The sequence below is a fragment of the Papio anubis genome, chromosome 7 (assembly GCF_008728515.1).
Source record: "Papio anubis isolate 15944 chromosome 7, Panubis1.0, whole genome shotgun sequence".
Taxonomy (NCBI): Eukaryota; Metazoa; Chordata; class Mammalia; order Primates; family Cercopithecidae; genus Papio; species Papio anubis.
This window is the reverse complement of record NC_044982.1, coordinates 5,702,328-5,729,618: the sequence shown is the minus strand read 5'-3', so window position 1 is coordinate 5,729,618 and position 27,291 is coordinate 5,702,328. Positions and strand designations below refer to the sequence as shown.

At 51.9% G+C, this 27,291-nt stretch overlaps 1 protein-coding gene across 9 annotated transcripts in view; it reads left to right on the top strand.

The window, feature by feature from the left end:
- Positions 1-411: 411 nt before the first annotated feature.
- LOC101001661 overlaps positions 412-27,291 on the top strand; it is a 35,657-nt gene continuing 8,777 nt past the window's right edge. The window contains exons 1-7 of one of the 9 annotated variants that reach the window (XR_650128.4): positions 412-993; positions 3,478-3,586; positions 3,805-4,515; positions 6,206-6,319; positions 10,531-10,668; positions 10,959-11,092; positions 20,714-20,789. Coding sequence is in view for 7 of the 9 variants with exons in the window: in XM_017961538.3 (XP_017817027.1) it covers positions 4,394-4,515; positions 10,528-10,668; positions 10,959-11,092; positions 20,714-20,789; positions 27,031-27,103 (546 nt within the window). In the remaining 2 variants the exon portion in view is untranslated. Of the gene's footprint in view, positions 994-3,477; positions 3,587-3,804; positions 7,427-10,527; positions 10,669-10,958; positions 11,093-20,713; positions 20,790-21,133; positions 22,045-27,030; positions 27,170-27,291 lie in introns of those variants that run through there. The other 8 variants (XR_001905102.3, XM_017961540.3, XM_017961538.3 and 5 more) reach the window with 8 other exon arrangements.

Below are 27,291 nucleotides of genomic sequence, written 5' to 3'. Positions count from 1 at the left end.
GCGCAACATGTGTCGCTGCCTGTTTTTCGGGGCGGTGGTGGCGGTGGGGCTCTTCCAAAGGGCATGTGTGTGGGGATCACCCCAACTTTGAGGAGTAGCCCAGGCATCTCCACATGGGACACAGTCCGCCCTCTAAAAGTACTTTCCTTAGAGGGCACGACTCCTGTCTGGATTCTCATTACAACCCTGGTGTGTGTGTAGGGGGGTACCCCTCGTCAAGGTGGAGGAAACGGACCCCGTGGAAGAGGAAGGGGCATAGCGGGTTCCGTGAACATGAGTTGTAAGCGGCAGAGCCGGGGACTCACAGCCAGGTTTTTCTGACTCGGAGACGCGGAGCTCTGTCTCCGGTGTCAAAGAGAACCAGTCAGAAACGCACGGGTGGGCTGGGAGGGGGTGACAGCCTCCGGCTTACATCTGGAAACCAGTTATGTCGCCCGGGCGTTTTATTTTCCTGAACAATAAGAGAAAGCATAATTTTCTTTCGCTAAGCCCGCATCCTCCGATGGATGTTCCAAAACCGCCAGGTGTGGAATCTGCGCCCCGACAGCCCCACCTTGGCCCTCGGCCGCCTGAGGACGGCCAGCTCTCGGGACCATTCCCCCCACACTTTGTGCCCGAATTCACCCTGCCTGGCGAGTCGAGCTCACGCAGGGAAAAAGCACCCGTGACCACAGGGTGTTGGTCATGGCGGCCAGGGGCACTGCGGCAGAATTTTTTCCTCCCTTCTTTGCTGCAATCTGGGTGCGGCTAGAGCAATTTGTCATAGAATCTGGGGGGCTCATTTTTCCGGCCAATCACTTTTAGAGAAATGAGCGCATTGCAGCAGAATGCGCTGACGTCAGAGACCACCCCTTCTGCGCCTCCATATAAACCCCACCCAGCCAGCCCCTAGCGCAGACGGCGGAGAGCGGACAGGGAGCGCGCCTTGGCTTGCTGGCCTTGGCTGCGGCTCCTCGGGAGAGCTGGGGTGCCCACGAGAGGATCCCTCACCTGGTGAGTGGTTGGCCATCCTTGCCGCAAAGGATGTGCCAAAGGAAGACGGCATCCCCTTCTGGGATGGGCTCTGTCCTCCTGGACACGCCGAGAGCCTGATCCCGGGTCTTACTGCTGGAGGCGGCCACTTCGCCTGGTCCCCGAGTGTCCGCAACAAAATTTTCAGAAGGAAAATCTTGAGGCACATTTCCCTGGGGGGAAGTCAGGGCTCCTCTCTGGGGGGGTCTAGTCCTTGAGGGTGGGCTGGGTGGCAGGGACTTCAGAGGAGCGGGAGGAATCAGACGGAACCCCTCTTGGATTCGGGTGTGTGGCAGTCACTGGGGGGCGAACCCCGGATTTCCTGTATTGGAAGCCGCCTCTAGAATCGCGTTAATAGTGGGAGATATGGCGGCGATGCCTTCTGCATGCCCCATGAATTAGGGGGGGCAGCACCCGAATAGAAGGGTCTCCCGGGCATATTTGCCTTGCCAGCTGTTGGCCAGGTTTTTGGTGGATCGTGGGCGGGAGGAGTGGAGGTTCCTCTTCACGAGGTTTTCCGAATCCAAATACACAGGTTTAGTGCAGTGTGGACCCCAGGCAAAATGTAGAGTAAAATTTCCACCCGATATCATCTGGTTCTGTCCTGATCAGCCACTTTCACAGTGGAGAGAGATGGCGCCCAAGTGCAAACCTGCCAGTAGCCCCCTAGGATCAGTCCCTGCGGAAGGGGGTCGTGGGATTGGGGACAGAGGCAGAATAGATGCAGGGGGTGGGTTGGGGCAGAAAGACGGCCGTATCCTTGGGTCTGGGAAGAGGGAGGAGAGAAATGAAGAAAAGAGGTGTGTTGCTGGGGTCTGGATGCTGGGAGCTGGGGATGGGGGGCCGCGGGGGTCTTCAGAGCGTTGCATGGTGGTCACTCGAAAATCCTGACATGTTGCAGGCTTGGACTTTTGGTCAAGTTGCCTTTTGCCATTTCCTTTGTCCGAGTCAAGCCCCCCCAGGCCGCCCCCTCCCACCCTGGGCCGGCGGGCCTGGTGGGGGCGCAGGCGGGTGGCTACGTGGCAGGTTTCTGGAAGGTTTCCTGGCTGGCCGCGAGAGGGCGCTGGCGGCACTGCGGAATTTTGGGGGGCGGGGTGGGGAGGGGAGGTGGCCTTTGTTCTCCTGATGGAGGGGGTCGGGCGCGGGATCCACTGGAGGATCCTGGATTCATTTACCCAAGAGGGAACAGTTTCGAGACCCTTGGATTCACTGCGGAGCGGCCGCAGAGGCTGGGGTCGGCCTTGGCGCCGTGGCTTCGGGTGTCGTGGAGGCGCACAGAGGCACGTTAGTTGATTTCCAGTGGTTTTTTATTTCGGGGGTCTTAGGAAAGTGTGGCTTATTTGAGCAGGATGGAGAGAGAGGCAGTGACAAGGTCAGTGAGGCGCCATCAGCGGGGTCTGGAAATTGTTGCTGTGGCGAAGGAGGGAGGCACGACTTTTAGGGGCGCGATGTCGACGCCTGGGGGCGAAGGCGGGGAGCGGCAGGGTGGCCCCCTTTGCGTTACTTTCCAGCGATGTCACAGGTTCTGTCTCTCGTTCCGAGACCACCCACATGCGTGACAGCGGTGTCTGGAGGACTGGGTCTTTCTGACTTTAGTGAACGTGTGTTTAATTAATTGGATTGCCGAAGGTGGGAGTTGGGATTTCTGCGTTTCCCTGTAGCAGGCGGAGCGGCGCTCCAGAGGGGCCTGGCGCGGGTCTGCTGGGTGGCCCACGTTCCTCCGGGGCTGGGGCCGGGTGACTGGGGGCGCAGGAGGCTCCTGGTGCGGGCGGGAGGCGCTGCGCCGCGGCCACAGGTGGGCTCTGGCTGGTGGTGACTGGAGAGGTGTCGAGGGGGCGTAGCGACCTGGCGCGGTGGCCTGGGGTGGGCTGTGGAGCCTTTCCTAGCCTGAGACCCGCTGGGCACCCACTGTCCATCCAGGCCCGCCGGCGCGGGCGGGGGCGCCGCAGGTGGCTGCGCTCCTGGGTTACGGGTGCGGGCCGCGCGCCCCCTAGCGGTGTGTGCCTGCCACGCTAACTTGGGTTTTGAGTTGCGCACGCGCACACAGCTAACACTTGTGACTTGTCAATCAAATCATCCTTACCCCCTCCCACTCCTCTCCTCCACCTCCCATTTCTCCTCTGCCTCCACCCTTTCTCATTTCCTCATCCCTCCTCCCCCTCCTATTTTTCCTCTCCCTCCTCCCTCTTTCATCGTTCCTCTTCCCTCCTCCCCCTTCCCCCTCATTTTCCTTATCTCTCTTTTCCCCTCCCCTTCCCTCCTCCCCTCTCCCTGACCCCCCTGCTTCCTCCCTCCATACCCCTCCCTCTTCCCTCCCAGCCCCTCCGTAAGCCTTCCTCACTCCTCCCCTTTGCCACTCCTCCCTGCCTTTCCCTCCGCCTGCCCCCTTTGGCTCTCTGCTGTTCCGGTGCTGGCCATTAGAGGTCACGAAGATGGTTTCTAACCTGCCGCCCTCCCATGCCATAGGGTCTCTCCTCAGGGATGACATCATACGTCCACCTCCTTGTCTTCAAGGACCACCTCCTCTTCATGCCGAGCTGCTACCAAGGGGCCTGCTGCCCATCTACGCCTTACGGTACCTCAACCCTCCTGCTATCGTTTCATATTCAACATGCCGGGTAGAATCTCCCAACCCCACCACTGTCCTTGCACCACCCCCAGACCCACTAGCAATTAAAAGACAATTTCAAATTTTTAACTAATCAGCTTTAATTGTAATTAATTAACTTAAACTGTAATTATGATCTAGGCTTGGGCTTTTAAGCAGGTTCTCTAACCTTTGATCAATTGCAGAGGGCACTAGGAGCACGGATTCCTGGATCCCACCAGCATACAAAGCAGCCACTGACTGACCCCCAGGACCAGGATGGCAAAGGATGAAGAGGACCGGAACTGACCAGCCAGCTGTCCCTCTTGCCTAAAGACTTAAACCAATGCCCTAGTGAGGGGGCATTGGGCATTAAGCCTTGACCTTTGCTATGCTCATGCTGTGACTCTATGAGTACTTTCCTATAAGTCTTTGTGTTCACCTGCTAGCAAACTGGAGTGTTTCCCTCCCCAAGGGGGTGTCAGTCTTTGTTGACTGACTCTGTCATCACCCTTACGATGTCTTGAATGGAAGGATCCCTTTGGGAACTTCTCAGGAGGGGGACCTGGGCCAAGGGCTTGACCAGCATCCTGCTGGCAACTCCAAGGCCCTGGGTGGGCTTCTGGAATGAGCATGCTACTGAATCACCAAAGGCATGTCCCACCTCTCTGGAGATCTTTCTGTCCTTTTCTGGGGAATGGGGTCGATGGGAGCAACCTCCTAGGGTTGTTGTGAGAATTAAATGAGATAAAAGAGGCCTCAGGCAGGATCTGGCATAGAGGAGGTGATCAGCAAATGTTTGTTGAAAAGGTTTGGCAGGTCAGTCCCTTCCCACCCCTCTTGCTTGTCTTACTCGTCTTATTTATTCTCCAACAGCACTCCAGGCAGCCCTTGTCCACGGGCTCTCCTTGCATCAGGTAGGGGCTTTGCAGAGACCATCGACGGGCTGACTTGAGTAAGAACACGAATTATGCATGTGGCCATTTCCAGAGCACTTTCTATGTGACATGAACATGTGATTTTTATGTAATATGTGTATGTAAATGAGGCAGCCTCATTTCCAGGTGAGGATGAATTTGTTAGTGTTGATTTGTGTAATTTAAAAAAGCTGAAAGGAAGAGAGGACCCGTGAGGACTGAACTCCCTGTCCCGTGGGGCAGGACTTACATTTACATTAAAGAAACTGAAACTTGGGGGGAGGTGTAAGTATTTGGTCACATAGCTGGCAAGAGAAGGGGTTGGAGTTGGACCCAGGGTGCCACGCTAGCTGCCCTCACCCCTGTTTCCCCTCTGGCCCAGCATTATACTAAGAGTCCTTTTATTTCAAACCAAATATTTGACAATGGGACAGACTGTTTGAAATCCCAGCTGCCTGGGGTGGTCTTGGGGGTCGGGGTGGCCCCAGTGCTGGTACCATGTGCTGACTTCACCTTTTAATAATGATGTGACCTTAAACAAGTCGCTTAACTTCTCTGAGTTTCAGTTTCTTTCATGGTCTAAATGGAGATTAAAACACACACACACACTCACACACACACACACACACACACACACACACACACACACACACACATACCCTCGTGTATGTACCCCACAGGGCGCTTTTGAAGACCAAATGCTGTAACTACTATGAAAGTGCTTTGTAAATTGCTGTGGAAATTGCAAGCTACTTAACCACCTGAGGCTGTCCCTCCTCGCTCACATGTCCAGCCCTATTCTCCCTTAGTGAGAACAGCACTGAGTAGGTGCTGTGTGTGTTTGTGTTCAATTAAGAAATTCCAGAATAAATAAAAATGAATTAATTCAACAAACATTTTCTGGAGCACCGACAATCTGCCCAGTGCACCAGGCTAGGTATCTGGTACAAAGATAATGAAAACAGTCTCTTGGAACCTAATTGGGGTCCTCATTTGATCAGGACTTTCTTTCGTCCCCTTTTAAGCCAACCAGTTTTGTCCGGACAAGACAAAACCAACTTGGGCTGCTTTAGAGAAGCCCAGCTCGGTGTAGACAATAGCTGCCCAGCCTCTGAAAGGGACTGATTGGATTATGTGGCAAATGGAGGTGCAAGGATGACTTGGACGGTGACAAACGAAGTGGGCGGAGACCTGCTTTGAGTTAATCCAGGCTATTAGGAGGGGACCTTTTGTCTTCCAGAGACTGGCAGCTTTTACCAGTGGTTTTTACATCCTTAATGTTCAGGACGAATAATTTATGGTCAGTGAAAATCCGGGCCCCAGTGAGATTCGAGTGGGCTGTAAAATCGGGAGTCCTGCTCCCAGTGAGTAATGGTAGTGAATGTTTCTGTCACTTTTTGCAACCGTCCATTCATTTGATCCTCACAACTCCCTGTCCTGAGTCAGGGCCGGCCACTGCCACTCCCAGGGAAACAGAGGCTGTCAAGAGGCTCTGTAGTTTGGGCCCCACTGGATCATTGAACTCCTGTTCCCTGAGTTCTAGAGGAAGAATTGTACCTGTCTCAGTCCCGGCCTCCTTCAGAAGGCCTCCCTCTGCATTTCTGACTTTGCTCTGCCTGCAGCCTGGAGCCTCCCAGGTCCCTGCTGTCATCTTTTCTAGCCACTACAGCCTCTGTCTTTCCTTTCACAGCCAAGCTTCTTGAAAGGCCTGTCTACACTTGCTGTCTTCCTTCCTCACCTCCAATTTCCTCTTCAACCCACTGCTTCCTGACTCGCTCTACTCCGTGGAAGGGCTCTCACAAAGGTAAAGATTTTTCTGTAGCTTAATCCTTGTCATGTTTTCAGCTCACGGACACGACGACACATTTTCATGCCTTCTCTCACAGGGCTCTGCGGCCCCGGTTCACTTCTGGGTCCTTACACTCCCCTTCACAGAGACACCTCCTCCCCCTTCTCTCGTTCTTAGCGTCCCCTAGGAACTTGCATACCCAGGTCTCTCGACTTCTGGACCTGCTTCTTACCACGCTGTCTTAAGCAGTCAGGAGTCGCTGACCTGGGTTTGAGTCCTAGTTAAATTACTTAGTGCTGAGACCTTGGGGTAGGTAAACTTTTCCAAGCCAGGTTTATCTCAGTTTCAAAATAGGGTTAATCATCTTTATCTGGCAGGTCAGGTGGGATGTCTCACAGGTAAGCACCAGATGCTACTTGAAGGGCTTGAAGCAAAGTCAATAAAGCATTCATGAGAAAAATACAACTGGAGGCACCACTAGATTTTCGTATACATTAGGTTCCCATGGGGAGGACTAAAGAGAAGAAAGAAGTGGAAAAGGGAGGGGCGTGGAGGAGAGACAGGAGAAGAGAATAACTAAACAAAGGCATTAAAGACAAAAAACAAGTAGGAAAGGGAGACTTGGAAAATATTAAAAGCCAAAAACACATCCAAAGACGGTTTCCCCTTACGTTAGGTTGGGCTAAAAGAAAGCAAACGGGAAGAAGGTTTTAAATTGATTATCCCAATGACAAATCCCAGGAAGCTTTCACATCAAATCACCCTAGTTTGGGTTTTTAACTCCTTCCACTGAGTTTAACCTCTTTACCTCCCACATCCTGGTAAAACCTGCCCCCTCCCCACCGCCCCCTTCGCTGGTGATTAAATCCTGAAGGTACACGAAGTATTTCAGTGAATGAATGGCTAACAGAAGAGGGCCTCCCCTCCCCCTTACCCCGGCGGTGTTTTTCAGTTTTATTCCACTTTCCGTCCTTTTCCCTTAATGAACACAGGGCTAATCTTGGGCCTTGTCGAAGGAAGAGGCTGCAGACGTTAATGAGGTTAGCTGCTGGATTCCAATATTCGTCGCATAAGGAGCCTTCTTTGTCTGCGAAGGAAAAACACACTGATTATCATAATGAGGTGAACTGGCCACTGCCGGGCCGGGGCGATGTGGCTTCTTAAGCCACACTTCTAATTTTTGGTGATGGAGTCGACGTTTCTTTTGCTCCTCATTTAAGTCTTTGCCTCTGTCCCAGCGCAAAGTCCATTCAGTGGGGTTGAAAGTTGCAGGCAGCTTTGAGAAGGGGGGCTTTGGACAGGGATGCATTGTAGAAAATGGCTTTGTTCGATCCTTTGCGCAGATGGAACTGGCCAGAGCATTCATTCCCTCTCTCCAAGAGCTGAGGACCAGGGGGACCACTGGTGATCAGTTCCCTACTCTAGCTCTCCTCTGACTTGTCTCAGGACCCACTGAGTACATCCAAAACTCACTCAAGATTAACAAGTGATAGGGAAGTAGTAACTCCTAGGCGTGGCCCTAGGGGAGTGACTGCAAAGTGAGTACCCATGGAATGCCTAGCCAGGTGAAGAAGTGAATGTATGTTGGCATCCCAGAGGGCCCCCCATAAGAGGGCATAGTTTGGGGTTCAGATTTGACTCCAGCAGACTGTTGAAACTGGGGCACAGTGGCTATTGATTAGTCAGGATCAATCAGTGGAGAGGAGATTTAAAACTCACATCTGGGAATGTAGCATCAGAACTTGTAGTTCTTTTTTTTTTTTTTTTTTTGAAACGGAGTCTCTGTCGCCCAGGCTGGAGTGCAGTGGCGTGATCTCAGCTCACTGCAACCTCTGCCTCCTAGGTTCAAGCAATTCTCCCACCTCAGCCTCCTGAGTAGCTGGGATTACAGGCACCCACCACCACAGCTGGCTACTGTTTGTATTTTTAGTAGAGATGGGGCTTCACCATGTTGGTCAGGCTGGTCTTGAACTCCTGACCTCGTGATCTACCCGCCTCGGCCTCCCAAAGTGCTGGGATTACAGGTGTGAACCACTGCGCCCGTCCTGTAGTAGTTCTTTTGCCCCTTAATATCCTCACCCACATGTCCTGTACCCCAACTGAGCCCTCATCCTCTTTTCTGATCTTTGAGCTCCCTAGAGCCCATAATTCTTTAGAGCAGGTATGTCCTGAGTCTGAAACATGCCCTTATTTGTCCCAAGCTCTGGACGTTTCTCACCCCAAGGCAGATCAATCATGATTAGATCACTCCAATTAACCTCAGGCTCCAGTTGGACCTTTAGCCAAATGGGAAAAAACTAGGGGATAAGGGGGGTAGTTGGAGCAAGAAAATGTTATTAGTTGAAACCTTATGGGGCCTTCCTTGATGAGTCTGTTGGCTAACGGTTCTCTGACATCATGAATTAGAATTGGATACTGTTTCCAAATTAGCAAAACCAACTCTACTCCAGTGCCCCATGAGAAAGAACGTGGAAGGATCTTCCATTGGCAGGTTGGGGCAAAAGCCTGAGGCAATCTTTCATCCCCTTTTGCCAAGGTGAGACTTTCCCAGTGATGTAGTTAGCCACTCTGTCTAGGGGAGTGTTGAGACTACGGGTGTACTGGGGTATAGACCTCTGAAGCTGAGATCACACGAAAACCTGGCCTCCCTGCCATGTAGCTGTTGGCGAGTAGAAAAATAGAGCACGCCTGATTCTAAATGAGAAGACTTTCTTCGATAGTAACGAAGAATCGACGGCACCCTCCTCACCCTCAGATACATGGCAATCATTAACACACAGGCCCCAAAGCCACTGTTAGTACTACAGTAGCTCCTGTGGACAGTCAAAAGCCTGGAGAGGGCATGGAAGAAATCAGTTAGCCCCGGGCAGGTTCTCTGGGGTTTTGTGCCCAAAGCTCCTGTAGCCTTAACAAACTTTTAAAAGTTAACTCCCCACGTCCCCATCCTGCTTGGGTTTCTGGACTTTTCTGAGGCGCTGGCAGAGGGATCTCATTGCTTCCTTGAGTGTAGGGGCAGCCCCTTTAACCTGGCTCCTTGAGTCACTGCTTTTTCTGCTTCTGTTGCCTTCTTCCTCGCCTGTCCTCTCTCTCAATGTCTCCCTCTTTTTGTCCCTCCCCAGTCCCTGACCTGGCCCTCCTGTGGTGCCCTTGGCCAGCCCCGTGCTTCCTCAGGGTGTCCCAGCACCAGCCTGGCACAGAGTGGGGCTCTGTTAGAGTATGTGGGATGTAGGGTTTTGCCAGGTGAGTGGATGGAAGGACTCGACCACCACAGCTGAGCCACCAGGTGGGCCACGCGAAGAGTTCTAGGTGCAAAGGCTGGAGGGTGGAATTCATTTTTGAGAAGGGTGTGAGCAGTTTCCGACCCTGGCCCCACTTGAACGGGGGCCTTGCTGGTTGCGTCCTTGCATTCACCTGCGCGGCCATCCATCATCCAACAGTTGATCCTAACTGAGCACATCCACAGCCCTGGCTCTGGCCTGGGCACCTGCCACCGTAGCCCATCCCTTGATGGCCTCTGTGTCCCCAGGAGGGCGGGCCGGGGGGTTGCCCAGGGGCTGGAGCAGTGGACTCCGGCTCCATAGAGGTCAGGCTGGAGGGTGTGAGGGCAGATTCAAGCTATCCCCAGGGCTCTGCTCTGGTCGGAGCCAGCACCTTCTCCCTCTCTGCCTTCCCTGCCCCATCCCTGATGCTGAGCTGTTCTGGACCCCTGGCCCTGAGTCTCTCAGGACCAAAGTGGGCATGGGAACAGCTGTAGTGTGTGCCCCCGGGCTTTGGCCACAGGTCTCCCTCTTGAGGTGTGGTTGTGACTGCGACCCTTCCCTTGCCAGGATCCCTTCCTCCCCCGGGGCTTGGTCCAGCTCCTTAACCCTCTAGCAGCTGCTGGGGCCCGTGTCCCATGCAGAGGACCAGCAGGGGAAACCTCCAGGGAGCATCTGCAGGCTCTGCCTCTGCCCAGCTACTGACTTGGCTCTCCCTGGTGGCTCTCCAACGGCCAGGTTCCTCACCCACCCGGCGCTCCGCTTGCTCTGTCTCCTGAGGTGGGCCTGACCCACCTCCCCTTCTCTGCCTCAATCCCTGGGCTCCGGGGCTCAGCTCCACAGCCCTCTGCCTAGCAGTCTGGTTCTCCCTGCCAACCCCATACCTGTGGTCACCTGGCCCTCCTGAGGTCTGAGTATCACCGCCCTGACCCAGGAGCCACTCCCACTCCAGCTGCCTGTTTCCAGCAGGTTCCCAGTGCCCCCGACAAGCCCCGGCTGGTGTCTCCATCTCCTGCCAAGCGTCCTCCAATGCCTCCTCCTGTGGGCCTGGCCTCAGGGCTATCAGACGCCTCTCCCTTCCCAGAGACCCCTCGTGATCGTGCCCTGGTGGGTGTTGCCCCTGCCTGCCCTTGTCTTCGCCATGGCCCTGAGAGTCCTGGGCTCTGCCCTGCCTGGTCCCTTGCTCCCCACTTGGTTCTGGGTTTGGGGCTGCCTCTAACCCAGCCCGTTGCTTCTTTGCACCTTTTCCTATCATTGGGCATCCCCCACTAGTCACCCCACTCCACTGAAAAGCAAAAAACTGCAGGTGAGGCCAAGCCCCGTGTCTTTCTTGGGCGTGTTTGGCTTTTCCAGGATGCTTGCCTTGCCGTGATTCTAACTCTCTGCCCTTCCCCAAGGCACGTGGGCCGTGGCCTGGCTGGGTCAGCTGAAGAACTGCTGATGGACGCCGCGGAAGAGGCCCCGATGGGGCCCATCACCCTGGACCCAAGTCTTCTTCCTGGCGGGCCTCTCATCTCCTTCGTGGTTTGGGGTGAGTTTCTTGCTTTCTTGAGACACCAGGATTTTATTAGCTCAGCTCATGTCTCTCCTCTCTGATCAAGAGTGTCAGCATTTAATCTGGGGAGGAGGCACACTCTTCACATCAGCCCGAGGGGTCTGGGGGCCGGAGAGCTGCCCGGAGTGGAGACCCTTGCTATATCCAGCAAGCAGGTGTGGGGGTCCAGCCTGGCTGATGGATGCTGTGGGCCGGCAATGGTAAGTGGGGAGTGTCCACCTCAATTCTAGACCCCCGAGAACGGCTCGGGCCAGACACACAGGAACCCTCAGTACGGTTTTGCTGAACACACTGTCAGAAGGGATCCAGAGGGCACTTGCCCTGCCCACACCCGGCCCAAGGACCCATTGAGAGAGGAGGAAATGGGAATGCTTGCCTGCTCCTCAGCCAGGAAGACACTTCTTTCCACCAGCCGTGGTAGCGTCCCGCTCTGTGAGAACCGTGGTTTCTCACACATGAGGCTTTGATAATGTCCTTTAATCAAATAGTGGTTTTTGAGCAAGTTCTTCTCTTTCCTCCTTTCCTCACCCCTGACGTTGCAATGAGATGGGAATGTTTTTGTTTGTTTAAATAAAATCAGCAATGGTAGAGAAGAAGAAAGCAGGGGATTGGAGCCACACAATTCTCGAGGACTCATCATTTGTTTATTTGTGTTTTACTAATTCAAGATGCATCCGGGAGCCGCCCAGGGCTCGGGCTTGGGGTTATTCTGGGGTGCCTAAGGTTGGGCTTTGCACTAAGGACCAGAGGGTCTAGTTGGGTGCCCTGGGAGCACCCATGCAGCAAGGTGGCTTGCACGGCAACCAAGCAAGGTGTCGTGGAGGGCAGGGGGCTCAGGGTTGCGTGTTGGACGGCCACGCCAGGGTGAAGGCTGGGCCGGCAGGAGGAGAGGAGGCTCAGCTCAGCTCAGGCCACTTTCCTTTCTGCTTCCCAGGGACTGATCCTGTGGCTCACTCAGGGCGACGGGGTGTTTTTAGAGCCAGCCGCCCTGGGAGGCAGTGTCAGGATCCTGGCATCCCTCATATCTGACGCCCCTGGGGTGGCCATTGGGGTGAATGAGTGCAGTTAGACTTCCAGAGAATCTGGGTGGGCGCTGAGAAAGTTCTGAACCATGGGGTGAGGCTGGCTCCATTCCCCTAGACATTTATGGAGCCTTGAGGGGGCTCTAGCACTGTCCTTGGCCCAGGTGACAATACTCCTCACTGGAGACCCACACATGGGGTCTCTGAGAAGGAAGTGGATGAACAGAGCTGCACACCAAGTGGGGCCCAGCCTCTAGTCCTCAGCCGTGTGCGTGCATTAGCCCGTGTGCAGTTCCCCGCCCCCCGTCCCCCGCCCTCCACCCCCCCACCCCCACCGCCACCCCCACCCCCAGAGTATCTCTGGTTTCCAGCGCAGCCTCCGTAATGCTCTTTAATCAAACAGAGGATTTGGAGACAGCTCTTCTGCAGCCCTGCCCTTCTCCCCTGAAATTGAAATGGGATGGGGATATTATTTTTAAACAAAATCTGGCAGCGTAGGCAGAGGGGGCAGAGGCGCTCTAACCTGGGGCTGTTGCCTTTGTCTGCTTGTTTCTGCTCTCTGGAGAGCCCCACAGCCTGGAGAGATGGGGGGAGTGTGTGCCCAGGGCTAAACCCAGGGAGGGGGCCCAGGAAGGCTCTGCCCTGTGACATTTACTCCAAGGCTAGCATTTGCTGAGCCACCTGCAAACACAGTGATGTGGAGAAGAGGCCTGGGAGGGGAGGTTTGCACAGGGGCAGGATGCTGGGGTCCTGGGGGCATCGTGTCCCAAGCTTACTAGAATGCATTTGAGTAGCTGGTCTGAGCCACATGCCATCAGCTCCTGGACTGGTTTCTCAGGGACATCTCAGGACTTTCCCAAGGTGGACTAAGGCCAGGGGCAAAGTCAAAGTGAAGGCCAGGGGCACACAGGTGAGGCCCAGACAGGATCAAGCTTTGGCAGCCCCTGGCTCTCAGGGGTTGAAATGGAACCCTCTTTGCACTGAGTTCTGTTTCAGGTGCTCATGAGTATTTCGGTCTCAGGCAAACATGTATTTGGGGTTTTGTGTGTCACTAGGTAGAAAATAGGTAAAAATATACCATGTTCTCAATTCAAGAAGTTGAAACGTGACTTACTACGTCAGCCTTGCTGATGATCTTCTCGGGAACTGTTGAAAGGCCATTATTATTATTTTTTGAGACGGAGTCTTGCTCTGTCGCCCAGGCTGGAGTGCAGTGGCGCGATCTCGGCTCACTGCAAGCTCCGCCTCCTGGGTTCACGCCATTCTCCTGCCTCAGCCTCCCGAGTAGCTGGGACTACAGGCGCCCGCCACCACGCCCGGCTAATTTTTGTATTTTTTTTTTTAGCAGAGACAAGGTTTCACCGTGTTAGCCAGGATGGTCTCTATCTCCTGACCTCGTGATCCGCCCGTCTTGGCCTCCCAAAGTGCTGGGATTACAGGCTTGAGCCACCGCGCCCGGCCTGAAAGGCCATTATTAAGTGCTGAAAGATATGATCATTTTCAGGAAAATTCTATTTTGATGGATTGGCCAATGCCTGAGCCATAGTGAGTGGAGATGAGACCCTGTCTGACCAGGCAGTGAGCCATAGAGGACCCTGTCACGTCGGCGGAGGGCGGTGAGGGGTCTCTGGCCATTTGTCATCGTGCTGAGTGGTTCCTGGGTCCACCTCTTGTGGGACTCTTCTGGGTGGGTGCAAGTGTCTGGGTAAAGATGGTGGTCTGGTGTGGAAACTGGCTCTCCTCTCGCACCTGCCCACTCTGGGTGGCTGGGAAAGGACACCAAGAGGGTAGCTCAGGCCTGAGCTCGTGGAAAGGAAGAAAACGCCCCCACATTCTGTCACCTGCGAGTTGCTCATTGCTGCTTCCAGGCCCCTGACCTCATGCCTCCTGCGTTGTGATTCAAACCCCAAATGTATTTCCAAGTACGTTTCTCCAAATAATGTCAAAACCTGGCAAGACTTAAGGGCAACAGGATGCATGTGTTTCTTATTCTTTCATTTACATGAAATAACTTAAATGTGTTTTTTATGAGCAATCTGACTTCCAGAAAGAATGAAAAGGAATATCTACCCATCTTTAATGAGCTTGCTAATGAATTATTCCTTGCAAAGAAGAAGGGAGCTTTCCACAGAAGGGGGTGTGGAAGGAGACAGATTCAGGTCCCAAAGGGTTAAAGGGCAGTGGACAATGTGGAAGCCAGCATTGTGAGCTGCAGTGGAAAAGCCCTGGGTTGCTGAGAGCGGCTTCTTTTTAGGAGACTGGAATTAATAAGTTGTGAATTGTCCCCTAGGACTGGTTCCCCCTCCCGGCTGTTTCTCTGAGCCCTGTCCCCTCTTCCCAAGGAGGAATAAGGAAGTCTAGCCTGGTCTCCCATCCCCGATTTGAGCGGATGGAAACGTCTAGAAAAGAGGTGTACCTTTCGAAACGAGGCCTCTCAAGTGTGGGGTTCCTGGTCTGGAAAGGAGAAGGATGAGTCTGCGGTAGGAGAGGGTCTTGTATGGAGCCCATTCAGAAAGGGTGGTCCCACACCTGGGCTGCCCACAGCTTCTTGGGGGAGGCTAAGGAAAGAGGAGCCACAGAACAGGCTTCCCTCCTTGGCATGGATGGGTCAGTGTTTCAGAGCCAGGAACGGTGGGAGTGCAGAGGGCCCCTCCCCTCCCACCTTCCCTCCCAGGAGCCCTGCAGGCACCGCAGCAGGACGGCACATTGCCAGAACAGGGGTCCCAGCTCCAGCCAGATCCAGTGGACATAGAGAGACCCCTTATCTGTGCCAAGACGAGCTCTGCGGTGCCTGAGAGGCCCGTAGATCTGGAATTCCTAGGGCCTTCTGGGTTTAAGTCAGGTCCTGAGGCCAGGGGCTGGGCCCCAATCCTCACCGTGGAAAACTGTGGTCACTTTACTCAGGACAAACTGTGATGAGGACTTGGGACATATCTCTGTCTGTCCTCTCAGCTCCTGTCACCCCCGAGCCCCTGGCGATCGTGGGCGGCCCGTGTACAGAGCAGGTGCTGGGTTGCTGGGGCCACCGTGGGCCTCCCGACATGAGGGACTGTGTGTGAGAGAGGAGTTCATTAAGGGAGAGGATGGTGGTGGAGGGTGTAGCCATGACTTTCTTAATTGCTCTCCAATTTCTTTGAGCTTAAAAATAAATCCAGATGGAGAGTTCTTAAGTCCCCTGCCCTGGGAGAAAGGAAGGCTGCCCACCACCTTCGGCTTGCCTCTACTCTGAGCAGTGAATAGGGTCTTTGGCAGGGGCTTAAGGAGGAGACTCTTAGCCTGGGAGCTCCCAGGGCCGTTTCAGATGGAAACAAAGGCTCGGGCCGAGAGGAATGTGGGGTAGCCCCCCGTGGGGAACAGCCACCTGGGGATCCTTGGGAGGGCTGAGCGTAGATGAGTTTTCCCAGGTCCTGTGAATGTGCCTTTTCAATGGAAGGTGCCTTTTCTTCAGATGAAAAGAAGGAAACGTCAATTACCTTCCCCTGAAACGGAGTGTGTGTGTGTTCCCTCCCAGGGCTTGCGTGGGGCCCCTTGCCCTTGTGTGCTGCACAATGATGCACTTAACCAGCCACCGGGTTCGCGCGACCCTGGGATGCTCACGCGCTCAGATTCTAGGGATTGCTTTTGAAAGTTTCTTAGCAAAGGGGAATCAGAGTGGTTGTGCCTGTAAACAAAAATTTGATCAACTGGGGCCTGATGCCCGACATATAGCCAAAGAGACAGAATGGGGCTGCGGGGAGAGAGGTCCGGGATGGAAAGTTGGGGAAGGAGGACAGTTGGGGGCCAAAGGTTGACCGCGTGTCTGCTCCAGCCTCCTCGCTCACAGCTGGGCTGTTCCTTCTGCCACTCCAGCCCTTACTCTGGACCCTCCTGGGAGCGGACACAGAATGATTCTGTACTCAGGAAGTTGGGGGCAGGGGGCTCAGAAATCCACAGGGCTGCTGTTTCATGGTTAGGGAGGAGAGGAGGGTGTCATCACGGCCCGGAGGGTTGGTGGGCAGCTGCGAGAGAGGGGACCCTTTGGGTTAGAGCGAAACTGTTTGGACCACCACTGCCCCAGACTGCCGTAAGGGTGAGGCCACTCCGGAGGCACAAGGGGCAAAGTCCCTGCCATGACAGGAGTGGGGCCCGGTCTCGGTCTTGGCTGGTCACAGACTTTGCTGCTGCTGGCTTCCGAGCCTCATTTGTTAAACTGGGTACTAGCCTGTCAGTTCTCCATATTCTCCAAGTCAGAAGGAGCCTGGGAGGTCAGTGCTGGAAAGCAAGGCCCCTGTTTCACCAGAGTGGGTCTCCACTCACCTCCTGGCTGGTCACATGTCGCTACTCGGGACTTGCCAGGTGGACAGAGGAGAGAGTTCTCAGCTCTCTCCCGCAACTCGGGAGCAGTCTTCCAGACACCTGGTTACAGCCTGTGCTCAGCCCTGACTGTGGGTGTGACCTTGGCCTCTGTCTCCAGTCCCCTAGGCCTCAGTTTTCCCATCTACAAAATGGGCGAGTACAGACCCGTGGTCGTCCAAGTGGCCTTGGCGCTCCTGCAGTCTCGGGGTTTCTTCGGGCCTCCCTGGAGGTCATTTGTGGTTTGTTTGCTGGGTCTTTGGAGTTGTTGGGACTTTGGGGGTCACTGGTCCACTGCCCCCTCTGCTTTAGAGATGGGGAAACCAGAGATCCCAGAGGCCCAGAGCCTTGCCCAAGGTTGCACAGTGAGCTGGCAGCAGGCCCTGGAGGTGAAACTCCTGCCAGTTGCCAGCTCCTGCGTGACCTGTGTGGTCAGGGGGTCACAGTCACCGGTCACTAGTGTGAGTCAGAGCCTGAAGAAGGTTCCCAGGGGCTGCCTGAGCTGGGGTGCAGGGATCCTGTTTTATGGGGTATTATTCCAAACAGGAAGGCTACTGGGCTGGTCTGGAACACCTTTTTGGTCTGTAGAGTGACTCTTGTGTAATGAGACTGGACTTGTGGCTTCAGAAGCAGGAGATGTTTGTTCCCCCCACCCCCGTGGCTCACCTTGTGCCTTTTGGGTCCTGAGACCCTCGCCAACGCCTCTGTTGGCACTATGGCCCAGTCAGCTGAGAACTTCCTGAAAAAGCCTACAGGATGACAACTTCTGGAAAAGTGATCATCACCCGCCTGCACTGGCTGCCCATCTTAGACTCAGCTTTGCAAACATTTCCAGCTATCTCTTTGTGCTGCAGTGTGTGGTAATGAACAGCTCACAAAACCTCGGGTCGGGCCTGCACCTGGTTATTACCATGGTGGGCTGCAGCTTTTGTTTTGTGACCTTGGTTGCTACAATACCTGCGAGCTGAAATGAGGAATCGAAAAATTGCCAGCTTCAATTAGACGGGCAGACTGCTTTCCCAAGGCTGCCTCCGCCACTCCAGCCATTAACGGTAAACAGGCACCAAAGAGGCCCTAATTCTCTCTAATTGCCCACTCCTGAAGCAAAGAGGTGAAATTCCAGGAAGAGGCATATGTAAACATCCTCTGTAACCTGACCAAGTAAAATTAGAGGGCTGATGGGGGCCTGCAAGAGAGAGAGGGGACATGATTTCAAAAGATGTCCCAATTACCTCTCCTGTTTTTATAAATGGGTCCGTAATGTCCGGGGCCCCAGCCTCACAAAGGTACAGGAAATTAGCTCTGCGAAGAGCTTGCATTTGTCCGGGGAAGTTGTAAGGAGGTGGTATTTACTCAACAGGTAGGAATTATGAGATCTGAGGCAAGACTGATTATTTGTTAACGACAGGCTCTATTTCTTGAGATCAACATTTTAATAAAAATCATCCTTTTAGGTCTTTTTCTGTTTGAAACAGCCATAAGTTATTTATAACAAAGACATGCCAGATCAATTAGGTGCTGTTTGCCTTCAGAAAAGAGTAACTTTTAAAATCCTAAGATGCAGAACTGGAGTTTTCTAATCCCGTTAAGCTGTGGAGGATGGTTTTGGAGTGTTCACCAACGCTTTCTGCGTGGGTCATGAGCTCACTGCACGCACTTATGAGGTCTTTGATCAAATGCTTGTGGCAATTACTCCTCTGGACTCTATAAGGAGGCCTCGTGTTTTTCTTTGGTTCCAGACAGTGACTCATCTCTGCAGCTTTTCTGACATTTGTTAAGATTCTAGCCCAGCACTGCGTTATTAACACATCACGGCAAGCCCAGAGCTGGCACACGCAGCTTTTAAACCAAGGCACGAATTTGTCGGGACTTCACTGTAGCAGAGAAGCCCGGGGTCTGCACACAGAGTTAATTAACGACAGTCAGGGACTCTGAGGGTTCATGGGGTCCCTGGAGCAGAAGCTGGAAAAAACCCAGATGCTCCTTCCTGCTTCTGATTTCCCCGCTCCTATTAAAAACACAAAAAAGAACAAAGCAAAAACAGCGAAACAAAGCGCTGGGCTCCGATTCCTGCGGGAAATGGCAGTGCCTTTGGTCTCGCTGTGTGTTCTTGGCCTGAGTCTTGTTGCCACCTTAAGACGTGGTGATGGTGAGAGGCCACCCCAGCCACGCGCAGTCTCAGAGGGAGGGTGGGAAACGGTCTCGAGTGGTGGTCAGTAGATAATGGGTGGTCTGGCAGCCTTTAGGTAACCGAAGCCTGCCCCTCAGTCACCCATGCACTGATCGCTGCTTCTCTAACACTTATTTTAAGACTTCTTGTTTCTTGGTTATCAAATTAACCAGTTATGGCAAAACAGGGTTTATGAAGGGCAAGGCCAGGGAAGTAGAGTTTAGGAGGATTTAGAGGCAAGAAGTGTCCCCATTGCCCTGGCTGGGTCTTGGACATCCTGGCTGGAGACATGACTGACTGGGAATAGAGAGGCAGAGGCAGCAGGGGTAGCCCAGATGGCAGGGGTGGGTTGGAAAGATCGCTGAGAGGCCTGGGGACAGGTGGTCTTGGGAGTCCCTAAAGACGTGCAGTGGGGCAGGCAGCTGGGGTCAGGTATCTCCCGAAACCGTTTGTTTGTTTGTTTGTTTTGAGACAGAGTCGTGCTCTGTCATCTAGGCTAGAGGGTAGTGGCGCAATCTTGCCTCACTGTAACCTCCGCCTCCTGCGTTCAAGCGATTCTCCTGTCTCAGCCTCCCGAGTAGCTGAGACTACGGGCACGCACCACCACGCCCAGCTAGTTTTTAGTAGAGATGGGGTTTCACCATGTTGGTCAGGCTGATCTCGAACTCCTGACTTCAGGTGATCCACCCGCCTTGGCCTCCCAAAGCGCTGGGATGACAGGCATGAGCCACCCCCCTGGGGCCGGGACCTGTGGTCTGTGGTTTCTGCCTTCCCCAGTTTCCCCACATCCCTCTCATGGCCTTTCTGTTTCCTGGGTGGCTTTGTGGTGGCATCCCATGGTCTCCCCCTGGCTTCCTATCTCCACCTGTGCCTAACCCAGGAAACAGTCCCTCTAGAGGGTGTTTTCAAACAGACCTTGGCCCTGTCCTCCTCCTGGCTCAACCCCTGGCTGCCCCATCACCCAGCTTGCCGCGCTGGTGGGATCTCAGCCATCTCAGGCTACCTTTCTATGACACCTCCTCACCTTAAGTAGACTCTGTGAACAGATTTTAAAAGCTATTCATTCAACACATTTTTTAAATGAATAAACTGTTTTTTTTTTTCTCTGTGTAGTTTTCAGTTTACAGAAACATTGGTGGGAAAGTACAGAGAATTCGCAGACCCTGTCCCCACCATCTCGCCTCTCAGTCACACGTTGCCTCCGTGTGGTGCGGTCTGTTTGTTCCAATCGATGGAACAACTCTGATACATGATTAACTAAAGGCCTTGGTTCGCATCATTAGGGCTCACTCTGGCACACATCCTGTGGGTCTGGACAAATGTGTCATGATACGTGTCTGACATTGCTGAAGTCAGCTTTTCTTGAAGCTTAAAAGTTTGGGAGTATTCTGAACCACGTTTGGCCCAGCCTGCTGCCCGATTAAAAAAGAAAAAACAAACAAACAAAAAAAACAAGTTAAAACGTAAGGCAAATCTTGACACTGAAGACTCAATGTGCCTGGCCATGGTGTTTCCCAGTACCTACCGCAATGTGAACAAAATTGCCGCAGTGGAGTTGTCTGTCCAAGCATACGACGTGTGTGCCATGATTTTGGGAAACCCTGCCCGTTAATAGCCCTGCAGCCCTCTGTGGGTTGCCCTCCCGGCTATACCCCGCTTCTCTGGTCTCCTCCAGGGCCTGCCATCCTGCTAACCAACCTGGGCACCTTGCTTCTTCCAGAGCACAGGTTCATGCCGTGTCTTCAGGGCCTGGGTCACTCCCCTTTCTCATCTATGCAGTGCCCTAAGCCTTTGGGTCCCACAGAGCACAACTTAGGTCCATGGATGGCACCAACCCAAGTCTGTTCCATACTTCCACTCCTGCCCCTTCTGCTCCATAGGCAGCTGGTGGGCAAGGGGAGTGAGGAGAGAAATGCATGGCCTCTCCAATTCCACACTTGCTGGAGGTTGGGGAGTCCCTGCTCCAGGCCACCCCTGCCCCCCCCACCCCGAGCTATTATCCTTATCCACCCTCTTCCTCCTCGCCAGCCTGAGTGAGGTTCCACTCTGTGACCTAATGCCTTCTCCTTACAGCCGAAGCCATCACCTGGATTCCTACGTGGGAACGGACCTCGGACGTGGGACCCCAGCCCCCCTCCAGCTCGAAATCGTAAGTGGCTGGAGCGTAAAGAGCACACACACGTGGCCTTGCTGCTGAGGGTGGGGCCTGCCTTCTGGAGCACACTGCTAGGCGGACCGCGTGGAGGGGCTGGTGGGCGCTGGCCGGGGGGTCTGTGCACGGGGAGGTGGGTGCCCATCGAGTCAAGCCAAGTGCAGACCTGGGGGCTCCTGTTTTCTAAGACAGGAACCCCCAGCCTCCTTGTGTTGTCTCTGTGGCAAAGGAATTCTATAGGCGGCTTCAAATGTCGGACCCCAAAAGAATTTCTTCTTTTTCACTCTTCTAAATGAATGGCTCTTTCATTATTGAGTCTCCCTTTGGCTCTTGTGCCGCAGGGCAGACTAGGATGGAAGTGCCCTGTGAGCTGGGGGGCCTTCAAAGGGCCAAGGAGAAAACGCAGGCCGAGGGACCAGCCTTCCAAATGGGCTTCGAGCTCCAATGACCTCCGCTCACCCCCTCGAAATGTCTGGAAAACATAATGGGCAGATTTTCTGTCTTCAAAGTTTCCGGCTAAACCTCTTCAAGTTCTTTATTGTTTGGGACTGAGACACTCAGCCATGGTAATGGGTAGTTTCTTTTGTATTTGCCTTGAAAGGCCAAAATATTTTTATATTGCCACAGACAAAGCCACCTATTTAAAAATGAACTCCATGTCCGTCGTTTCCCACCAGGAGACTATGTACCATGTGTGTGTCTCTATGTATTCTGGGGTCTTGAAACAGGTTTCTCATGGGGATGGTCATTCACCACGGTCCAGAGGGGCAGAACGGGGGGTGCTTGCCCTGCCCAGGGGGCCTGGGGAATGTGGGCCCTCATCTCAGATCTGCCCCCAGTATGTCTAGGACGTGAGCCCCAGAAGGATCTGGGAGTAAACTTAACATTCCCTGTGTCTCTGCTCTGCATCCGCCATTGGTGTGTGTTTCCGGACTGTGGGCTGTGTGTACCTTGGTGGGTGACTCAGTGAGAAGAAGCAGGAATGCCAAAGAGACTGTGAATGTTCTGGGTTTTGTTGTTGTTGTCGAGAGGTTGTTTCACTGGTATCTATTCCATTACATAGTAAATGACTGGATGAATGAATGAGTGAAGAAGAGGGAATGGATAAACAAGTAAATAGGTAAAGAAGTAAGCAAGCCAGGAGGAGAGTGTGTGTACCCAAGACCATGGTTCATCCACTTTGATGCCTGGGCAATCAATATACAAATAGAAAAAACCCATTGAATCACTAAGTGATAGGGCAACACACAAAGCAATATCAGGTGATTACGGACTAAGGGATATGTGTAATTCAAATATATGCCTCTGACATTTGACAATGAAAAAAGAACCTAAATAAAAGAAAGAATGGATGCTTGAGTAGTGAAGTGCAGAATGACACATAGATTTGGAGGCCTGTCAAAATGAAAGGATGCAAGTTAGGGAACAAGTGATCAAAAGGGAGAAGGGAAGGATTTTTAAAACAAACCAAAACAACAAATAAAAGATAGAAAGTTAAAAAAAAAAAACCAAAACAAAACTAGAGGATGAGTAACTCTATAAGGAGGACCATGTCAGGCTATTGTAAGCTAAACATTAGGACTAATACAAATAGTATATGCTCCTGGCGTAGAAAAATAAAGAAACCACAGAGAAAGAGTTCAAAGAATAGCAAAGAAAGAAAGAGGATCCAGTGGGCGAAATATGAGAGTGTACTTTTACCAAAAGTTATCTAAGCCTGAGCACTTGAAGTCTGCACAGAAATAAATCAATGACAAAAGAAAGAAAAAAGCCAAAAAGTCTATATTGCATGTGTGGATGAACGAATGAGCAGTGAGAATGCAGTGCCAGGCGACACGGTGTCGTGAGGGGTTTTGAGTCATCCAGTCCTGGGCACTGAGGTCTGTTAGATGAAAGGATATGAGAAAGATAGTGTTGATAAATAAAGAAATAGGAAAAAATGTAACAAATGTTAAGTACAGAAATACATTAATGGGTGATAAATAAAGATGTAAAAGAAGGCAGTGTGATAGGTGGTGGCAAAAGATCATCACAATTAAGGGCTATGGCTGGTCCACTTCTAGAAAACCACAGGCTATCCATTAAGTAATAAACATCTAAGTGAACAAGTCAGTGAGTATCTAAACAGATAAGGATGAGGCAAATGAGAAGACGTGGCCCCATGGGTCCTCCTGATGAGGGTGTTGGGGTCCCCCCTGGGCACCCCAGCTGCATGAGAATGAAGGACAGGAGGTATGGAAAGCTGTGACAGAAGAGAGAAAGGAACAGTAAAAAGAAATAACAGCCAAACGGAAAAATGGGTAAATCCACGAGAAGAGTTAGGCTAGGACTTGTCATAAGGGCACCTGATTCTACTAATAGAGGAATAAATGTCAAACAGAAAGAGAGAAAGCAGGAAAGAAGGATGCTATGAATGCAGGAAGGAAGGAATGAGTGAGACATGGAACCGCACGGCCAAGGATGGGCGTTTGCGGGTGGCTTTATGATGTGTACAGCCACTCCATGGCACTGAGCTCCGAAGACAGAGTGCAAGAGAGAACGAGTGAGAGAGTGAGAGAGAGAGAGACACACACACAATAAAAAACGGGAAGAAATGTGAAAAGGGAGAAAGGAAGAGAGAGGTAACATATTAAGAAATAAATACATGCAGGCAAATTTAAGACAGAGCCATGCTAGAACAGGAATGAAAGGCAGTGTGAACCAAGCAGGCCACTTAATTGGCATTGTTGCTGCTGGTATAGTCTGCCACCTACTCAGCTAAGGAACGGCTCAAAGCATACACATGGGAGGGAGGAGTGGGGCCACAGAGAGAGGGCCCATTAGTTGCAGATTATGATGTATCCAGTTAGATGCACCTGCCGTCTAGAAGTGTAAAAATAAGTATTTACATAGAAAGAAAGACTGAATGGATACATGGCGAATGCATGAATGAATGAATGACAGAAAAGATTCGCACTGACCGATGAGGAGGGCGTTGTAGACAAGGGTGGGGGTCATTGATCCTGGGTGCAGCTCTCCAAAAGAATGACAGAAAGAAAGAGGGAGTGGTGGAAAGAAACAATAGGATGGGAAAAAATGAAAATGGAATCAAAGGAAGTGAAAGAGATAATAAATAAGTAGATGGAACAAGTTGATCAAAGGGGGCTGGTTTAGCACAAGCCATCCACATTAATTCAGATCTGTGGCTCTGAAGTTTGTTTTAAAAATTACCACAAGTGAAAGACTGAATGAAAGAATAGATGCATGCATTCCATAGGAACGCAAGAAAAGGAGTAGGGAATGGAAAAATTGGAAGAATGAGAGAGGGAGAGATGTAAGAAAAGAAAAAACTGAAGGAGGCATATGAACGAAAAGGCACTTCCTGGACAAGCACTGAAATATAATGAGACAATTTTATCCATTAAATATAATAAATAGTAAACATTGAGGTTAATCAATAAAAGCACAAATACCTGAATAGAGGAGTGACTGTCTGAATGAATGAGAATGGATGATTTTCCCTATCCTCTGCACTCAAGGCCCAAAAGAATGAAAAGAGAAACCAAGAGAGGAGAGAATATGTAAACGTATGACAGGATGTGTATAAGCAATACAAACATATTGAATGAATAAATAAAGACATAAATATGTGGGAGAGTGGACCGTGCAAGGACAAAAACAGGAGAGAAGGCAGCAAGAATTATGACTAATTCAAAACTGGGTTCCTAAGATAGTTAAATAAATCCTGCACCAAATCCTCAGGGAGAGGAATTAACGAACAAAAGACAGCCCCACGCGGACCGGTGTGCAGAAGGCTCCGGGAACCGCAGATTATGGTTAATCCAATTCTGTGCACCTGAGGTCCATAAATAAAAGAACAAATATTGAAATGAAAGAATGACAGAAAGAATGAATGGACACATGAACGACTGAATTAGAAATGGAAATGCCTGGCACAGCCAGGAAGGAGCTGCCCATGGGATTCTCATTCATCTCACTCTGGGCACCTGGGGTCCATAAGCGTGAAAAGAGGCAAGAAGAGAAGTGTCAGGGAGTCAAAGATAGAGATAAGGAAAGGCAAAAATGAAACTAAATGAAAGCGAAAGGGAAAATAAAGAAAAACCAATAAAAAAGAGAACGAATATGTGGGTGTATCTGTAAGAGCAGGATCTGTTAGGATTAGTCATAAGGCTGTCGGTAATCCTGAAGATGGATGAGATAATCCAGGCCCAGGTTCCCGGGGGAGGGAAACTGGAGAAAATATAAAAAGAAGTGAAAAAGGAAAAAGGAAAGGTAATAAACAAACAACCAAAGTGATAAATGGATAGTTAAGGGAGGTTGTCTGAACAGGGATTATAATTAGTTTACATACGTACTCCTTAAATAGATAAATACATTACACCTTTCAAAGAATAAATGAAAAATAGAGAGACATACCTGGCTCCAAAACAAGGCTGTATCTTCTGCCACTGTAATAAAATAGATGCAATTGAGGTTCATAAATAAAAGAATAAATACTTAAACATAAAAGGTGACTAAATGCGGGGAAGAAAGATTGCAAATAAATACATGGGCCAAAGATGTTTGTTTTGCCCGTGGGGTTTTAATGAACACAATTAATAAGGAAAACAAATACCCAAAATAAGAAAGACGGACAAATGAGTGAGTGGATGACAGAGTGAATGGTGCTTAATGAAGGAGCAGTAGTGCTTCAGAGACCAGCGTGAAGATGATGACCAGGAGCCCTGATTCATTTGATTCTGTGCTCCTGACTTTATAAGAACCAGAGGATGGCTGGGAATGGTGGCTCATGCCTGTAATCCCAGCACTCTGGGAGGCCGAGGTGGGTGGATCATGAGGTCAGGAGTTTGAGACCAGCCAGTTTAAGATCAGCCTGGTCAACGTGGTGAAATTCCGTCTCTACTAAAAAAATACAAAAATTACAGGCGTGGTGGCACACGCCTGTAATCCCAGCTACTCGGGAGGCTGAGGGAGGAGAATTGCTTGAACCCGGGAACCCGGGAGGTGGAGGTTGTGGTGAGCCAAGATTGCACCACTGCACTCCAGCCTGGGCTACAGAGCAAGACTCTCAGATTTAAAAAAAAGAGAAGAAGAAGAAAGAACCAGAGAAATATAAGGAAGGTGAGAGAAAGAAAGAAAGATACAATTTGGGAAGCAATGAATAAAGAATAAAACAACAGTCAATAAATAGGACTTGTGAATGGAGGCCTTTAGGCCAAAGGTTCTGATTAATTTCAAGCTATGTTACTGATGTCCATAATCAAAGGACTCAGGTCTAAATGAATGAATGAATGATTGGAAGAAAGGGTGGTAGGAAGGTAGGAAGAAAGGAAGGAGGGAAAAAGGGAAGAGAGGAAGGAACATTCTTTCCAGTTCTGTGTTCTAGACAGTGGAATGAAGTGGTCCCCAGGGAGGGTGGCTGTTGGCATGTCATGTGCTTGTCACACGCACTTTCCCTGGCTCAGGAAGACCCTGGTCTTGGGGTGCTGTTGCCCTATCTTGGCTGTGTGGGACATTTCACTGCATCTGTCTCTTCCTCAGTTTCCCCATCTGTAAACTGGGAGTGGCACCAGCTGCCTACTTGGGTTGACCTTACGTGTCCCTGTTGACGGTACCCCATCTATGGCCTGGATAGGCAGGAAGGGCTTGGACCCTGGGCCCCGCAGAAGGTTGCATGAACAAGTGGTGTGAAGCCTGGTGGGTAGCTTGGCCCTTCCCTGGGCATGGGTCACCTGTGCAGGAGGTTTTGCCCGCCAGGGGGCAGCAGAGGGTCAGGGAGCAATAGGCCCTGGGTGGAGCATGGGCCCCGCCTGCTGTGTGCCCCCCTGGGTGTGGCGCCTACTCACATCCAGGGGTTGGTGCAGGAAAAGGCCAGAAGGTGGCCGGGGCACCTGAGAAGGGGGGACCCAGAAGCCCCGGGACCCAGGAGCCCTGGGCAAACCACCAGAAACCTTGTTCTTGCAACTCTCTGCAGTGTGCCCAGGCCACCCTCTGGCCTGGTCTTCCATGGGGCAGGGCATCCAAGCTTCTCAACTCAGGGTTTCCTGGGCAGCAGGTGCACCTCAGCACCCCTGGGGTTGCAGAAGTGGCCTGGGGACCCTGGCTCCCTTGACATGCCATCCTTAGAGCCTGATTCAAGGCCTCTCTGTCTTCTCAGCTGTTTCACGATGTGTTTTGTAACTTGGCGGGATCGCGTTTCACTGTGTTGAGGTTGTCTCTTCTCTGACTCACCCTCCAGGGGACTGCAGGGGCAAATCTGGAGAGTTGCTCATGCTGAAAGTCGTCCCCCAGGGCCTCCCAGGTTCTGTTGAGTCTCCTTTCTCTGTAGTGGAGGAAATGTGCGTAGTTCTGTGTTGTGTGCATGTGTTTGTCTGTAAAAGCAAGGACCAAAGTCTCCCTTGTGACCTCTCAATTCCTATTTGGGACATTTAAAAACACTGGATTCTTAACAAGTGCCTGGAGCAGTAGGAGCACAGCTTGGATGGACTCAGGACGATGG